At 34.7% G+C, this 19,150-nt stretch overlaps 1 protein-coding gene across 4 annotated transcripts in view; it reads left to right on the top strand.

Annotated features, from left to right (window-relative positions):
* The window catches only part of LOC142982522 (uncharacterized), a 109,783-nt gene extending 91,277 nt beyond the window's left edge, over nt 1-18,506 (top strand). For all 4 annotated transcript variants that reach the window (XM_076129044.1, XM_076129040.1, XM_076129041.1 and 1 more), the window contains exons 5-13: nt 1,988-2,137; nt 3,267-3,362; nt 6,546-6,659; nt 8,272-8,438; nt 9,551-9,749; nt 12,525-12,683; nt 12,969-13,039; nt 13,530-13,703; nt 14,114-18,506. In XM_076129044.1, the coding sequence (XP_075985159.1) occupies nt 1,988-2,137; nt 3,267-3,362; nt 6,546-6,659; nt 8,272-8,438; nt 9,551-9,749; nt 12,525-12,683; nt 12,969-13,039; nt 13,530-13,703; nt 14,114-14,309 (1,326 nt within the window). In that variant the 3' untranslated portion in view covers nt 14,310-18,506. The remainder of the gene's footprint in view (nt 1-1,987; nt 2,138-3,266; nt 3,363-6,545; nt 6,660-8,271; nt 8,439-9,550; nt 9,750-12,524; nt 12,684-12,968; nt 13,040-13,529; nt 13,704-14,113) is intronic.
* Nucleotides 18,507-19,150: the final 644 nt, after the last annotated feature.

The raw sequence follows: 19,150 nt of genomic DNA, 5'->3' as shown, positions 1-19,150 counted from the left end.
AGAGACATCTAGATGGCTAAAAATGGCTCATGGCTATGGCAAAGATATGTTTCACCGATCTAGTCATGTCCCAAGTAGGAGTGGCATGTTATTATTGAACAGTTAATATATGTAAATGTTGGTACGTGAGGCACATGAAGTTCTCTATGTATTATGTAGTTTACGCGTTTGTCACACACGCTACGGGTAGGGCTGGCAAATCAACCAGATAAAAGCATTAAATTAAAGTCAGAATTCCTTTCGTAATTAGTTTAAATTGAAGATGTTTTTGGAAATGTAATATAGGATGGATTTTCATTTCCTACTCTCAGAAAGATAACTGAATTCAATTAAATTTGTATCTTTTGACGGAATAAAAAAAAATCATTTTATGTGAAATGGATGATTTGTGTTTAGTAGAAATATACGCTAAAGCACAAATTAAGTTAAAAGTGGTCAGTAGACCTAAATATAGTATTGATAAAAAAAATATATACTTCACAGTAAGGTATAAAAGGAGGCTAAAAATGAGTGCTAAGACAATGGATTTAACATGTAAATGTGAAGTCTATTTCATTATCACTTCACTCCTAAATATAGGCCTATCCTTTTTGTTTACTAATGGAGCTGTTTGTCTAGTTGTACGTCAGTGCTAATTAGGCTATTTGTCACATCGTAATGTAGCTTTTCCACTAGTGATGTCATACTTAACATGCTGGTGGAAAAGCAACTGATAAGTGAATCAGTATGAAATGAAGCAATACTAAAATCAAAATCAAATCATTTATTCATTTAGGTCAAATGCTGACACTTATTGAATTTACCGCCAGTTCGGAAGGTAGCGCCAATGAGAAGAGCTGGCAACAAACTCCTGGCCACTCTTTTTAATCACCAAATGGTTTTAACAATATAATTATGTCTGGTATAAATCATTGATGATGTAAGAAGCTGCTACCAACACCACCGAAAACACTTTGATCATAACACTTAATTTTGACTATTATTTGTTACTAAGCATATCCGTTTATATTTTCTACAGTGTACTACCTGGTGCAAAAGTAGCTATAAGAGGCGCCATGATATGAATCTTGGGGGAAAATGTATAGATGCAAACTTCAAACCCAATTCTCATTACTAGAAACGTAATATAATGCTGATCCTTGAAACTGGTAAAAGAAAAATGCATATGATAAAACGCGCACTTATCATATGCATTACGTTTAATTGCAATTTTCAGTGGCAAAGTAGAATTAGCTTGATATAATAAGAATCTTTTACATACACCAAGTGACAACCTTGCAAAGAGCCAATATGCCCATTTTAGGCTCTAACCACGTGAATGTTAATCAAACCCGTCGCTTGCATGCTGTTCTACTAATGAGACGTAATTAAACACTTCGTATGCAACGAGCGTGCGAGAGCAAACTCTATGGAAATGTATAGAGCTTTTAACTTAAACCGTATTGTTCATTCTTCACGTGTTTCGCAAATACGTCATAATATCTGAAATTAAAGTATTTGTATGCTAAGTTAGCTTTCGTGCGTGAGAATTTGAAGCTTTGCTGTTACTAAGTTGTGTTAGAAATTGTTTAGTAACAAGTCTTTAACGTAGAAGGACAATTAAAGATCTTTTAGACTATCAGCGCTAAAATAAGTGTATAATAAATATATTATTATGAATATATTGCTATGTAAACTTCGATTAGACTACGAAAAAGGAGTATTAACTTTTTAAATTGATAAGAAGAAATTACTGAGACATAATAATATATTGCTTACTACTGTCTTGAGGGCGTGGCCATATTTCAGGAGTACAAAATTAATTTTATCTCAGTCTGCTGCAGTGCTTAATAAGCAACGTCATATGATGTTCTCTTCTATATCATAAAAAAATACATATTCTCTTAAATTTGCATAACTTTTATCTGCAAGTTTTCTAGTAAAGTGTAATTAAAATATCCATATAATTTTAAACATCTCTAACTTTGACTGTTTGTGTTGTCTACAGGTATTCCACTTGCGCGACATCCGCTGGGAGAGGCCGCGGTTCCTGTCCAAGTCGTTCCTGGCGTTCGCCACGTTCAACGTGATCAGCTACTCGCTGCTTGCTGCCGAGGTCTTGACGACTAACGTTGCTGACACTTCTGCTGAAAAGAAGGTATGATACACACACTGGCATTAATTTTATTAACTATTTTAAACTCGCGACTTGTACACGCAACGTTTCGTTCGGTCAATGTAATTCGATCGAAACGTCGGGTTTAATTTTCAATCGCGCTGAACACCCGTTACATTATAATATTATAGACAATAGCATGTAAATATTTAGAGGTATTCCTCACCGTCGTGTTTATTTGAAGAAGAAATCTTTATAAAAGAATAGCTAACCCGCGCAACTTCGCTTGCGTCACGTAAGAGAGAATGGGATGATATATAGCCTATAACCTTCCTCGATAAATGGACTATCTAACACTGAAAGAATTTTTCAAATCGGATCAGTAGTTCCTGAGATTAGCGAGTTCAAACAAACAAACAAACAAACAAACTCTTCAGCTTTATTATATTAGTATAGATTTATAGCACGATTCTATACCACTATCGACAACTGGCTATCTGTAGAGAAATATTGTACGAAAATTTGTTTAGCGCCTCTAGCGGAAGCCGTATGAACTATTTTTACAGAATATTTTAAATGTCAAACTGTTGTTACTCGATACTACTGACTATATAAAATCGCGCTATTGGTCTCTCCAATAGGTTTTTTACGTAGAGTAGCCTTAAAACGTGATCAATGCTTTCTACACACGCTTCTTTATATATACTTCAGTGTGTCTTTATGGCTTATACATCACGACACGGCAGTTTATGAATGACTAGCTGACCCGCGCAACTTCGCTTGCGTCACATAAGAGAGAATGGGTTAAAATTTTCCCCGTTTTTGTAACATTTTTTTATTGCTACTCTGCTCCTATTGGTCTTAGCGTAATGATATATAGCCTATAGCCTTCCTCGATAAATAGGCTATCTAACACTAAAATAATTTTTCAAATCGGACCCGTAGTTCCCGAGATTAGCGCGTTCAAACAAACAAACAAACTCTTCAGCTTTATAATATTAGTATAGATTAGTATAGATGTGGAACTTGGGTAGAATCTGGGCGGTTCAATATTTACTACATTTTATTTGACTTCGAGCTTGCTTCTGCTCTTGTAGTCTTGTTTGTATAAAATTGAAGTATGACATGGCAGCTCTTGTAAAAGTATGTAACTATGTGATGTTTGTTTCAGAGCTTCTACCAGCACGTGTTCAACGGTTGTTACGCGGTGCTACTGTTCATTGTGGTCATCTTCTTCCTCATTTATGGAGTCGAAGTTTACTTCAAGGTATGCACATATTTACACACATATTTTATTCTAAACATTCACCCTCTTATACATAAAAATATATGAAGTTATGAAAAGCTTATAAAGTTTTTTGTTTCTTTCGCTCCTTAGCCAAATGAAAAAGAGAAAACATATTATAGTAGCTTTTTAACTAAAATAGGTTTATAGTGTGTTTATGAATAAGAGGGTAATTGTTTACATTAATATAGCTTCTAGAATCTTCTGGTATTGCATAATAAACGCTGTTTACCACATTTTTATGCAGACAGCAAACAGTAGGTATATTTTAAAATATAGTTATACGTTTTCTGCATCATTCCATACTGGTAAAGAGACATTCTCTCTAAATCTTTTCTTAGCAATAAATAGAATATATAACATTTTATAAGATATTTTGACATCACACCTGCATATTAAACTCATAAACCAAACAAACCAAAAAACAAACACAATATCACAGCGAAAAGCTACAATAACAGTCCCATACAAGGATGGTTCACAATAGCGCATTACAGCCATGCTTGTTGTATACAAGAAGTACTTATATTGTGTGTCTATGGACATATCACGACTGTAAAGCGTCGTCAAGGCTGAAACATGAAGGTTAAAGAACTAAGCCCAAATACGTAGTCATTGTCCTAAATTGAAAAAGAAATAGAACGATTTGTGTTTAAATCGAGCCTGTAGTGTTGTATAAGATGTCTAAAAGTGTTTTTATGTATACTACACAAAAATAGCGTCGAATGAAATGCGTGTTAGCGTGTGTGTTTGTACGTTTTTGCTGATTGTAGTACGATATATGTGCTGAATGGTCTTAAAAAATAACTGTTTTAATTATTTTGTTTAAATCTGAAAAAGGTCAATCTCAAAAACTGGACATTCAAGAATTCATACTAATATTGAAAGTCTGTTTCCTCCGATTTAGGTTAGACAAGAATAGAATACTATATAGACATAAAAAACGCATGTTTTTAGAAAGGACCGGTTATGTATTGTTATTAAAATTACCTCAGGACATATCTCTCGGTTATTCATAATCTGTGATTTTAAATAATTATGTTAAACCAAACAACTGCAATTGATCAACATCTATGTTATTGCCAGTCTATAACGAAAGTATTAACAAATAATTGAACTACGATAATAGATTTGCGGCAACAATAAATAACAAAGTGTTGACTAATATGAGATTGTGTTATTTTAGTGTGCACTTGTTTCTCATAACAATAGATGCATCACATTATTGTAGCATTACTTCGACAACTCATACCGATATTGATTACATACTAATAACACAGTGTATGCAGTAAGTTGCAGTAAAGTAAAACTACGGTTGCTTTACAATGCAGATAGTATTTGAACACGATTTTGGGAGGTGTTAACTTTTGCGGGTACTAGATGTTTTTGTTAAAGCAGCATTTGCAGCCTACAGCCACACTTTGACATTACATTATGTATGAACTTATTTTTGTATACGAACGCTAGCATAAAGAAATGTTGCTCCAATTAGCAATTACTCTTTCTCTCTCTTTATCATTTTGTAATGCTAAACAAGGCAGTGTAAGGCACCCCCAAAAAGACGCTTTTTTCCTTTAAAGACAATGCTTGCAGTAAGATTTGCGTCGCGGAGACTTTTTGCAAACATACAAACCACGAACACAAATAACAACTGGGCCCGAAACAACTATTTGTTGATCGCACAAATAATTGTTCCGTGTGGGAATCGAACATCGACTCAATAGTAGTGGCGGTGCGACCTAAATCACTGCGCCACGAAGGCAATCAAATCAAGTAGAAGAACAATATGAGATTTTACGTCCTTATTTCAAGTGCACACATTTCAGAAGACGTAATCGTGATAATGATTCGTAAGTCTAGTGTTTCAATTTAACTGGGCGTGGGTGGATAATTGTCCCCTCACTTAGACGTTACAATTGGCCTAGACTTGCGGAAGGTAGACATAAAATATATCATAAACCTAGTTACAGTTATTGCACTTATTTACTAGAAACTACTGCTTGAATACGAATAATCTTTATTACCATTTATATACTTGGATTAACGACTGCTGTCGTATTATACGGATATCCTGATATTAAAAAAAATAAAGTGGAATTGAGAACCTTCTCCTTTTCTGAAGTCGGTTAAGAATACATCTACATATTCTACGTCCTGCATAACAAGCAAGATGTATGGATGCGAATGAAGCAAAGGAAGTTTGTACCTAAGGATCGTAGCAAGTGGCGTTATCTTGTCTCTGCCTACCCGTGTCGGTAAATGGCTTAACTTTATCTATCTACCTTGAATACGACTGCAATCCATTAAACCAATGTCTATACTACTGATCGTTCACCAGTGAATGCAATCTATCTAAGCCGATGAAGCTTACTGAAAAATAGAGACTATATTATTATATAATATAAATATTCGTAATAAAAATAACTAGAATAAGTAGGTTTTTTAGTTCTTCAGTCAGTAGGCTACTCTCGTTATTCGAAACGGTATTTTGTCCTAGATATTATTGTAAGCTGGATTCAAAAATATTTCGAAAATATATTACAAATTATGTCGAACATTCGTATTTGGTTCGGTTAGGAATAAACCACAACTTTACTGTGTTATTTCCACTGTATCACCATCTACTAAGTAAGAACAATGGCGGTGTAAATGATGAGCGTATGGCTTATTGTCTGTTATTATGATGGCGGCATTGTCTTCGCTCGATTGGATAATATTATCATTTGTGACACGCCGAAGAAAAACACGGTGCGTAAGTGTCCAACGATGGATACGCACTTAGTCAGCAAGGTCTCTCATAGGGCTTAATAGGTCTCTGTACTTATTTACTTAAAACAAGGAAGGACGTTTTTGAAGAGCTTTTTGCTCGTCGGGATCGTATCAGGTTAAAAAAAATACGGCGTTTTGTAATTTGTCGTATTAAGTACCCTATATTAACGGTTAAATCCTACGTAATGATCTGTTAAAAATGCAGTTTAAAAGTATTGTATTTTAAGAAGGTGTGTTTAGTACAAGCTGTATATTGTTAGGAGTTTCTGAAACCTCGATTTCATTTACACAGTCTGGTATAATTTAACAAAAACATCTCAATTGTAGTTTGAAATTTCGTTAGACAATTAATGGAGTGGTGTAATGATGCTCTAATTCTGTCTCTTTCTGCCCCAGCTTCGCGGTGAGTTCTTGAAGGAGACAAAGGTATGCACCATAATATCGCCCCGGCCGGGGCCCTCCACCGCCGCAGACGGCGATGACGTGCAGGACACACTCGTCACTAAACAGGTAACTTATCTTTTATATGTTATACTAACTTTTGCACATCTAACCTTACTTATTTCATACTTTCACTTGGGGCATTAACAGGTTCATTTTTTTCCAAATTTGTAGTGTTAGTTTCAAACCGCCGAATACAGAAACATATTTATAGCATTTGGTCGAAAATCCCTTACAGTTTTGTTGATGAATTAATTACATTAAAACACGAGCTTCAACCTAGGACCTTCTAGGACGATATACTAAATATTGTCGAGCAATAATTCTAGCCATAGGCTCGTCCCCTATTACCATACCAATAGGTTTACTCCCTCTTTCATGGAACTAACATTGTGGATGGCAAAACACGGATATATTTCATACACCTTTTATTTATTTATTTATTTGTTATGGTTTTCCCACAGAAAATGCGAGTATAAATACAATCAAATATTTTCTTAATTACTAAGGCTGTCACATTTTCCAATTACGGGACAACCGACATTCACATAGAAAATGAGACTATAATAAATAAATAAAATAAATTTAACCCATTACTGTCCCACTGCTGGGCAAGGGTCTCCTCCCGTAATGAGGGAGGGGTTAGGCCTTGAGTCCACCACGCTGGCCAAGTGCGGGTTGGGGACTTTGCATGCCCTCAATAAATGTATTAAACAAATTTTAGGCATGCAAGGTTTCCTCACGATGTTTTCCTTCACCGTTGGAGCACGTGACAATTACAAAACCACCTTTGACTACATCTTAAGGTATAACAGGCGTGATTTCATGTTTGTATGAAAATTTCATTCATATAGTAACAAGATAATGACATAACTCTTATATTAATTAACCTGTTACCGCATCGATGTTTTATTCACAAACTTCTTCTTACTAAGTCTAATTACATTATAATGATTACAAATATCATTGATGAGTACATTAGGTATTCCTAAGTTTTCCTTAACCAAGTAATTTTCACATAGATATTTTATTATCACTTGTAATTTACACAATGATTGATCGTATGTGTTTTCAATTATGTTACAATCACGACGTTATGTCATTCTTTATGTATTTTCCCGCATCCAAGATGAGGCAATTTTATATTTTGAAGAGTTTCCTCCTAGACAGCCTACATTATGTTCCTACAGGTGTTTTATCGTGCTTTTTTTCATCCGAATTATAACTAAATTTAACCTATTTTCTTGCAGGAAAGCATTTTTTCAATAATTTAACTAGACTTCTGTCACTTAAGTATTATATGAGGTTTTATACTAAAAACTTTTATGAAGTACACCACAAATTTGCACGATACTAATTCACAGTTTCGCGGTTTTCTTTTTAAAACCTAAGAAATCGAGAGGTGTGGTCCATTACTTTTTTTTTTTTAAGACTACTCCCGTACTAAGACTTGCTCTTGTGTCGCGGGGACTTTTACAAACATACAGACAAAGGACACAAGCACAACCAGACCCGAAACAATTACTTGTGGATCGCACAAATAACTGTTCCGTGTGGGAATCGAACCCACGACCGATGCGGTGGTATCGGCGCGGCGACTTAAACCACTGCGCCACGGATGCATCTTCTGCTGGACTCATTCTTGTTTTTGCCAATATGACAACAGTAATCTTCCTTGCAGGGTATACAGACAGACCTGGCGGAACGCGACGGCACGGTGGACCCTCGCTCCGTGAACCACTCGCAGCTGCACCAGTCGCGCGTGGGCCTCATCAGTCAGGCGCTCATGCTCATACTTATCGCTGGCTTCCTCGCCTCGGAGACTCTTAGCGAATTCTGGAAGACCAAGTAGGTGGCTTACATTACCTTTTGACAGACTAACCCCCGGTTTCTGAGGTACATTTAGCGGTAGTTTATCTATTCAATAGTTAAACGCTATGGAATAGGAAACTACCGCTAACTAAATGTACCTCAGAAACCGGGGGTTAATAAAGTATATGTATTTTACAGTAAAAAATTACCTTAGTAAAGTGGTACCTACTCGTGCCTAAGTAAGTATTAGCCGCCCGGATCGTTCTCTCAAGTTAAGCCACGCTTGCCGGGGTTGATATGTGGATGGGTGACCGTATTATTGATTCTGAGTTCCTCCGTGTTTCGGTAGGCACGTTAAATTGTAGGTCCTGGCTGTCATTTTTAAAGATGCTAAGTGTTTTTGTCAAAACGTTTTGCTATTTCTACGTCTCACTTCTCCCTTCTACTAATCTATGTCCTCATTTTGGCGATCAATTTGTTAAAAATTACCTGAATATTCTTTAAAAAACAATGTAAACTAGAGTAAATTGATAATATGACTATTCTGCCCCAAATTACTGCCAATTAGTTTTGCATGTTTATCTTCGTCACCCATATTTTCGTTTATATTTAAGGCAGTTTAAGATACATCGACTGTAATTGTAACACTTTTTTCCCCTGCACCGGTCCCATTGCTGGGCAAGGTATCCTTTCGATTAGAGGAAGGGGTTAGATCTTGAGTCTACCAGACTAGCCAAGTGAGGGTTGGAGACTTTAATTGTTAAATATATCAGAATATTAAATTCTCGAGGAGCTCGTGGCTTAGTTAACAACAGCGGCGCGGATCGATCTCTGAGGTCAAGTTAAGCTTGCCGAGGTTGATCTGTGGATGGGTGAATCTTATACATATCGAATTCCTCCGTGTTTCGGAAGCCACGTTAAATTGTGGGTCCCGGCTCTCATTTTCGAAGATCTTTGGCAGTCGTTAACAGTAGTCAGAATCTTGAAAGTCTGACAACTAGTCTTACCGAAGGGTATCGTGTTATAACCTAGTTAACTGGGTTGTGGAGGTCAGATAGGCAGTCGTTCCATGTAAAACACTTGTATTCAGCTGCATCCGGTGAGACTGGAATATTAAATTGTAAATGGTATTGTTTTGTTCTGTGTAGAGTACCAGTAGTATCGCGCAACTGGCACGACCTGGTGTTCCGTCTGGCGGAGATCGGCGTGGCGCTATGGTTCCCGTGCGTGCTGTGGAACTCGATGGCGCCCGAGCGCTTGTGGCTGCTCAACCCGCGCCGCTTGCTCGCCAAGCAGCTCGACGACGCGCGCCTCGCGGACCTGCTCGCGCATCATCATGACGCAAAGGTATATATAAATAAAAATATATTTTTCTGATATCAGAAATCTGGTATATCAGAAAAATACGTTATATAAACTCTGCAAATTCAACTTTAAAAATATTTGTATTGAAGATATTAGTACTCCATTCCGTAGAATTTTAAGAGCCTCTTAGTGTTTTTATGGGCTAATTGTGGTATGTTTTCTGGTTAGTAATATTGAGGGGTTAGTTAAATGATGATTTTTGGCAATTAAGATAGCAGTCGGTATATTTTTTTTTAGCAGCTTCAATTTGTTTGATGTTGTTGACCTATTAACCACATAAAAAAAATTATTCTGATACTAGGATATCGTTGTTTAAATGATAAAAATGTATATTTTTTCTATATTTTTAGTAAATTTTACTTAACCAAATATAGTACCGATTATTGCCTCAGGAAAGTAGGTGGCCGGAGATACATGTATATGTTTAACATCTGTTCTTATACAATAAAATTATAAAAAACAAATGCCTTGAGAAAACAGTCCTAATTGATACATATTCAATATTGACGAGATACGATAGTAAACAGACAAATAGTTTGTTATTGCAGTTATCTGTCCAACTGAACTATGATCCTTAGTATCTTAATGCTGGGTCATTAGCACCTCTATACATAAACTAAGTACATATTATATTGGGTAACTTTAGTTGGATAAAAAGGGGTAGTACTAACCCTTAAAAAATGTAGTATGTATATACGATGATGATGTACTTAGTCGACCTAAAGTTATATGTAAAATTCAGGCGGTAAAAAAAGTAATCTTAAAGAATTTTATTTTAATTAGTTGTTTATTTTATTGTAAGAAACAAAATAGTAAAGGACATGTCCCGTTTTGGGCCTAAAATACAAACATTTATTAAGCAGAATAAATTTTAATATATGCATAGAGTATCTTAAAGTGTACGGATATTACAAAAAAATAGATTTTTTAACACCTGCATTCATGAGAAAAATAACAACACTTATAATGCATACGTTACATAAAATGGAGCGTTTTATTTCTTTAGTGTTGTCAAACAATGTATAACGGAACGTTTCGTATAAGTCAGCAGTATAACGTCAGTCTACTTTTGACAATGACAACCACAGATTTATGACAACTACGACATATGCGTCTGATGTTGCCATTAAAATAATACTTATAATGTTGCTGTTATTTGAATAATAATCTGATAGTATACGAATTTTCAAAATTGATTTACAAAAAAATGCAGGTCTCATGAATTTTTATTTTTGTCATTTTACACCCTGTACATTATGCTCTATCCATGTCTAAAAGTTCAAGCTGCTTAAAAAATGCTATGAACCTAAAACCAGTCTCCATACAAAACAAGACCATGTCCTATAAATTGTTTGAGAAATAGCATATTATAACGTTTAAGCATTTGCTACGAAAAAAATAACGACAGCATAAGAATAGCATATCACTTTTGCAATTTTAAGACGTTATTTATATCATAAAGAGTTATTATGATACTATTTATTTATATAGTTGTTATATTTGGTTATAAGTAAGCTTTTTCCGTTGGATTTGGGTATGTTCGTCGTGTCGGAAACCTCGTTGCTAAACGAACTCCGAATGTCGTTATTGTATTTGGTCGTCCAGTCTTCCAGCTTACAATGCTACGTCGCTTTGCTTTGATAAGTTGGTCCTAAAAATTGCGCAAATAGCGCTTTTTAAACTCTTTTAATATACTTTTGACAATATCGTGATATAGCACAGATGCTATTTATATTTTGATCGTAATTATTGGATTTTGATATTCCTCAAGCACTCACCTGGACAGTAATTTGTCATCAGCACTGACCAGTATATGGGTGGTCTTATATAATCACGGGTAGCGTCTTTTTTCAGTCCAGGTACATACAATAATAGTTATATAACAATGAAAAGTCTTGGTCAAGATAATTTCTGTGGCTTGAACGAACTTAAAAAAACACCAAGTCACTTATATTTAAAAAAAATCAAACATGTATAATAAGATAATGGTGAAAGATTTTCTCTCATGTTGGTCCAAGCGGTCGCTTCGTCAATGTTCGCTATCTGTCGTGTCGGTTCGGTAACTAACGGGCAGTGATCCTCAGAACGTGGTCCAGCGTCGCCGAGTGCGCTGGAGTAAGATGGTGCGCTGTCTGCTCTTCTACTGGCAGTGGTTGATACTCAGGGTCTTGTTTAACGTTGCACCCGCTACGTCTATCCAAGCTAGGGAGCAGCAACGATGTGTAAGTGTCGTGTGGAGAATAATACACATTCAGTGCCAAATAAAGTAGTATTTTTGTCTTATACTTTTCTTTTACTTAATGATTTTGAGTAGATACTGGATATTTACTTTATGACTTTTGTCTACTAAGGCAAACTTTCCTTTGATTGAAATTGTGTTGCGCTCTCTGTAAGAGGTCTTTTCCCTTACCCTATTCAAGTTGAGATAGTAAAGTTATTTAAAGACAGGTCAAGTTCAGATATGTCTTTTGCCCTCATGTCGTTAGTTTCTCGAGGACTACATAAGTAGAGAGTAAGAAGATTGTTGTAATTATTAAGACTTTTAGAGTCAAAAGCTTAGGAATGACTAGTTGGTAACCCTTATTTTAAACCTTTGACCGCCACTGTCGCTATATTTTTGTCGACATCTGCCGACGAAAGCGTCGTGAGCACTTTCTGATTTGTCGAGTATAGCCGGCGGTCAAAGGGTTTAATGATTTAGGACTATTCTAATAGGTTTAATGAGATATATCTTTATAACGTTGTGTTGTGTGTTAGAATGTGGAAACCGACTCGCTAGTGGGTAGCGTCGGGTCGGCCCGCGACTGCTGGATCTGCTACGACAGCTCGCGGTCGGAGCCGCTCATCCGTCCGTGTCGCTGCACCGGCGACGTGTCCGCCGTGCACCACGACTGTCTCAGTCGCTGGCTTGTTGAGGTATGTTGTGAAACAAATTTATCTATAATATATAAATGAATAGTAATATGTGTTACTAAGCGACAAACTCGTGAGCAGCTGAACCAATTTTGATAACACTTTTTTATCATATTACTTGAAGTACGAGTATGGTTCTTACGGAAAGAAAAGTGAAAATAAATGCGATGCGAAGTTCGCCGGGTCAACTTGTGTAACATAAAAATGAGAACATTGTTGAGAACGAAAATTGATTTCATGCTATGATGTTGTTGATTTGGTAATTTATTATTTTCGTATTTTTCACAGAGTGCCCAGAGCCCTGACGGTCTAAAATGCAAGGTGTGCAACACACCCTACATCGTACAAGAGACGAACAGGTAAGAAATTAACAATAACATTTTTGTTTTAACACAGTTTTTTCATTTTTGTAACCATTTTAAAGCTGGCCTCTTGAGGTGTCGCCAGACAGTCTAGTATTCAATGTCGTATATAACACATTTGTACTAAAACAGTTTCTTAATTTTTGTAATCATTTAAAGGCTGGTCTTTTAAGGTGTCGCTAGACAATGGCCGCTTTTACACACAAGCTCTATCGCGTTTTCTTAGAAGCGTGCAGGATTACGCACGGGAAAGACAGCGCACTCTTCGCTCGTGATTTTCTTCGCGGGCACACCCTTTACACGCACGCTCTTTCACGCGCGATTGTTGTTTCATTCGCGATAGAACATGTGTGTAAAGGAAGCTATTTTGTTCATTGTCGTGTATAACACATTTGTACTTAAACAGTTTTTTTAACATTTAAAGGCTAGTCTTTGAGGATGTCTCAACTCTTTACTCTCGTGTATAACAGCGTGTCGTTTGCTCTAGGGTGGTGTGGGAGCGCGGGTTCACGTGCGCGCACTGGGCGCGCACGGCGCTGGCCGTGGCGGCCATGTGCGGCGCGGCGGCGGCGGCCTGGGTGTGCGTGCAGCTGGCCGCCTCGCCCGTGGCGCGCGTGCTCGCCGCCGGCGCCGCGCTGCTCGTCTGCTATGTCGCCATCAGGTATGTGTGCTTGTAGGCATGTCCTGCCAAACCAAAACACTGTAACTTTCAAATGCCCGTTTTGACATAAGTTACTTATAATGTTTCTTTGATATCTTATTTCAAACCTGACACTGTGTTCTTTTGTTTGTTTTATCTTGTTAACTAAATGTGAAAATGGTAAAAAAACATAATAACAGGTACTAAATTGACTTAACAAAATTGATTGTACTCTGTTAAACAGAAACACTGTATGTCGAGAGTATTTTGCATTGGCACAGCAGAAATGCCGATATAATCCAGTTTGTGCAACAATGACTAATCGAATCTCGATCTAACTACCAAAATTTCAGTTAACTACTAATACTATAAACCTCAATCCTAGTAACATCATAATGTCAAATATAAACATGTTGTATTCTTGTTTCCAGATTCCTTGGCATGAACACAGTGAGCGCGTACCACCGCGCCAAAGTGTCTTCCCTGCGTATATTGACGGAACCTCTGACGGAGATCACAGGCGGCAACGAACAAGGACAGTTGTCCACCATCAGCAAAACTGTCACCGTCGAGATTGCCTCCAAAGCCGTGCTCGAACGCGCACTCAAAGGTGACGTCAACAAGTAACTGCTATAACGGTTATAACGACAACGTGACACGTTATAACGTTATCAGTTACGTAACGTTATGAGACGATTAATAACGTACAACACTATAACGGAACTGCGTTATAACGTTACCCAACTTCAGTACAAACAGCAGTGATTAGTGATGTGATTTTGTGTTACGGACATAATTTATTATTTTAATCGGGACAGTGTTGTGCCGGGAGAATAATCGACTAAATGGACTATCGATTCGCGAAACTTTCGCTGACGTTGAAAATGAATAATATCGACTAAAAAGTGTTGTATACAAACTTTTAAATTGACTGTCTGAACTTGATCGTGGAAAATATGTTTTCTTTTTTTGTGAAATTCCATCTTAGTGATAATCCTTTACTTATATGTCAGTTGATAATATATTAATTATGATATAATGAATACAAAATACTGTGTTACCGAGATACGGCTGGAGAGATATGTATTACATAATTACTTACAGAAAATAGTAATTTTAGGATGAGAAATTGTACTGCACACTGCAGCAAAACAAAATTCTGGAATCTATAATTCTATATTGTATTTTTGTAAACCAGAAAATGACCCTGTTTTTTATTTATTGAGGTCAAATGTGGTCTGGTATCATATTTTCATGTTATTTAAAAGTTTCTTGTGCAGTACATTGATGTCCATTCCGAAATATTTCAATGATGTTTTTTTTTTGTTATAAGTTTCATTTTAAACATATTTCCTTTAGCAGTTGTTCGAAAAATTATTAGTTGGCATTCGGTGATATATTATTTATTTTGTACTATTTGATGTTTTGTTATTTATATTAGTTAAAGTTTACATTTACTTAACTTTAACAATATTAAGTGATAATAATAAAAAGGTAAAAATTTAAATATTTTCATAAATTATACGAGACTTTTTGCGTAAATAGTCTAAAAAATATTTATATTATATTGTAATATAGAATAAATAATTTTCTGACTATTGAATATTTTCAAGTAGTAACAGATGTCTGCTTTTTCCATGTTTATTTTATTTGTTTTCCACTACATTTTCTTTAATCAATATAAATAACAAAACATCACAAATTCTCGAACAACTGCACAATACAACAATCAATGTATTTTGAAAAACTATTTAAATGATTGGATAGACGTAATTCTTAATAAACTTGTTGGTAGATATGTGAAGAGGCTATGAAGCGGGGCAAACGTTCCTGATCGCTCTCAAAATGTGATATCGAAGCGATTGTTGCCGGATTTTTACGAGAAAATATTGAAAAATAAAAATTATAAACACAAATACATACACTTTTTGTTTTATTTTCAGTTACTCCTTGGTTTTTGCACTTATTTTCCTATTTTATTATTTATTTTAAAGCAATTATTTACAAAATATACTTTACTCGAGTTTGAAGCACTCTCTAGCATGCAAAAATTATCATTTTTAATTTATTTTAACAACAACACATTTCACAAAGCATTAAACTTTACTACTTCATAAAAAAAAATCTTACTACATTACTTTAACATACAATTTTCATCGCTTTTCTTAAAACAAGCAATTTATTTCACTAATAACTACAAGAGTTGCATTTATTAAAATTGCACCTACATCTTCATAATTTTTAATTAAATCATTGCATATCATTATAATTAATAAAAAACGATGCCTCGCTTCATGCTCGCATGCGGTGTTGTGCCAAAGAATAAAAATAAGTACTTGTATGACATAAGAAAGGAATATAGTCTGTACTAAATTATATTTTAAATTGTAAAATGTTTGACATAAGGCGTTCGGAGAGCTTCATATTTAATTTTAAATGGTTCTTGAACATGTCTATGCATTTCTATATTTTGTATACGTATATCTATAATAATATTGTTTATTTTGAAATATAAATTACTAGTTGCTATTTGTAGATGAAAAAAGGTTATTGTATGACTATTTTTGCTTTTACGATACTTACTACAATAGTTATTCTATGCTAATATTTCATCTACGTTTCATATGCATTTTGCTATGAGGAGTTTAACTTTAGTAAGGTATTGCAAATATAACAGGAAGGTAATAGATAATCAGTACCTTTTTCGATAAAACATGCTCACAAAATCACTGATTATTTAGTAAACAATAAAACATATTAATTCTAAGTACCTACGATTTTCCCGCCCAAACTAGCGCTATAGTCAATAGTCATAGACAAGCCACAACAATTCTAAAAATAAAAAAATCTATGCTTAAAAATGTAAATATTTCAAGTAGATTAAATTAGAAATCTAATCGAGAGTATTTTTATAATATAATTCGCCAAAAAAGTTCAAAGTAGACATAAAAAATATTAGATTTGTTCTTTATAATTAGACATATCGCTGTAAATATATTATCGAACATGCATAGATTGGCTGATGGCAATGGAAAACTGTGAAAAATGCCTTAAATTTGGCGAAACCATTGCGACAAGCTATGTGTGTCATATTTTGAATCTTACCTTACTAAGAGTATGTGTGTGGGATCGTCAACTTATATGACAAAAAGAGGTTAAAAGAATACCAGCTGATACCTACATGAACTAGTATGAAGTAGATAAATATGTATGTATTTTCCTACTCAAGGTACTTGTTAATTTAATATGAGGATCAGCTGTGTTATTTTTATGAAGACGTCCACATACTTACTGCATTTTATAAGGGTTTCAAAAGTTGTGCAGATTTTTGAATTTAAAGATTTGCCAAATTGTCGTTTAATTAGTTCTAAATTAGATTGAGAAATTTAGTATTTTAATAAGTATGTATTTGTGTAGTTATAATATACCCTTATATATCTAGCTACTCTCGTAATATTTCGATATTTTTGTCTTATTGAACCATTTTTATTTTGCGATTGTTAAACCTAAAGTTCCTTGTCTTTAAATATTGTTGTTAGGCATCTGAAAGCTTTGAATTCGTATTTGGATAGACTGGAAAGGTTGTAGATGTTGATGTACGTAGATTTATATTTTATTATATCTATTTCTTAAACCTAACTATAGGGAAGCTAAAATCAATCTTTAAAGGTGTATTACACTAAAATACAAATAATAATAATGTCCTCCTAGCCGATATACGGCTACGGTGGTCAGTTTCATTGAAACTGGCCATACAAAATACAAATAAATGAACGATAAACGTAATTTACATTATCTATGAAAAAAAGCAATAAAAAACGAGATTTGCCATCGCTAAGCGACGTCTAGCGGTAAAACATGTAAAGTTTGAATTCAGAAGTTACGTCAGGTAATGCGCCTTTTATGAAATTAAAGTCATCGCTTTTGTCAATTACTGTATTTTCGGCATAATATTTAATATTTTTTTAATAAGAAAATATCTATTTTGCTATTCTATTATAGTTTTAGATTTGCTAGTGGCGCGTGATCTATTAGAATGACTAGAAAAGTAGTTAAGACTTGGCAAAGTTCTAAAATCGCTTATAAAATTCCAATAATAAAGTTTAGATTCCCTTGGGCTTTGTTTCCTGCACTTTTGTAAATAATATTCTTCTCTGTAATAGTCGAAGTTTAATGTTTTCAATATAAGCATAGAGAAGCTAGAACGTATTAGCATTAAATTACATGTTAGTCATTAATCGGGAATAAATAGTTTTATTGACAAAACGCAACAAAATTAAAGTTAAAATATTGGTAAATAACTTCAATATTCTTTCAGAAAAATAGTGATAAGACTCTTCTTTGAAATCTACTATTTTCTTTTGTCTTTATATTTAAATTGAGCAAAAAAAGACATTTCTACAACTACATTTACCTACGTAATATCTTTGTAATTTCTCAACATTATTTTTGACATTTGCTTGACGTTTCAAACAGAGCATTTCAACTTTCAACAGCTCATGAATATTTAATAGTATGTAATGCTTACGGAAAAATACTCCATAAAATTAAACATAGTTTTTAGATTTTTCGGCGATATATTTTTTTTACTCATAAATATTTTTTTACAATATAGTTGAAAAGTCAAGCAAATAAAAAGAAAAATTATCTATAAACCCATTTACTCCTATTTAGTGAATTCTTGTAAAAGTTAGTGATTATTCATAAGAACGCCATCTGGCGGTGTTTCGGCTAAATTGTACATAGTAATGTAAAGTGCCAGGTAATTGTGTTTCTCTGAATGGTCGTGATGTTATTCATTATTGAAATAAACTATAGAATGAAGTGGGGCCTTTTATTTGTGCTTTCAATCCTGGAAGATAATATATTTATTTGCTAGAATAAAGTCATAAATCTTTGTGTGAAGTTTTGGTACAAACTGACAAGTTTTCCATGATTGCTGTACGTTACAACTGACTGTTTAAAACGTAAGTAGTTTTTTGGAATAGTATATTGGTATTTAAATCCCTCTTTGCATGTTTATGTCAGTAGTCAGATGTAAATAGGACAACTAATTAAAATATTGATCCTTAAAAAAAGTAGGTAGATATAACGATTATTGTCGTCCATGGCGTAGTGGTCGCCCGTTATGCGTAGCTACGTGAATTCGATTTCCACACATAAAAAATATGATTACGATATTTTTTTATGTAAGACCCGTTTATCGTTGATTTTCGTCTGGTTGTGGGTACTTTGTGTCCGTTGTTTAAACTTTCGGTATATTTGTAGTAGCCACAAAACTAGCGCTCAATAGGTACTAAGAGGATAGTTCATAACAAAATGTAAGTCCCCACGATTTAACAATTTCAAATACGTTCACACAACATTTTCATTTACCATCACGGAAATTGACATCACCTTTCACCACATTCAAATCAGATCGCAAATCTACCCCACACTAAACTCTTTATAAAAATGACGTAAATTCA

This window comes from Anticarsia gemmatalis, chromosome 22 (genome assembly GCF_050436995.1).
Source record: "Anticarsia gemmatalis isolate Benzon Research Colony breed Stoneville strain chromosome 22, ilAntGemm2 primary, whole genome shotgun sequence".
In the NCBI taxonomy this organism is placed as follows: Eukaryota; Metazoa; Arthropoda; class Insecta; order Lepidoptera; family Erebidae; genus Anticarsia; species Anticarsia gemmatalis.
The sequence above is the reverse complement of the archived record's forward strand: the minus strand, read 5'-3'. Positions and strand labels throughout refer to the sequence as shown.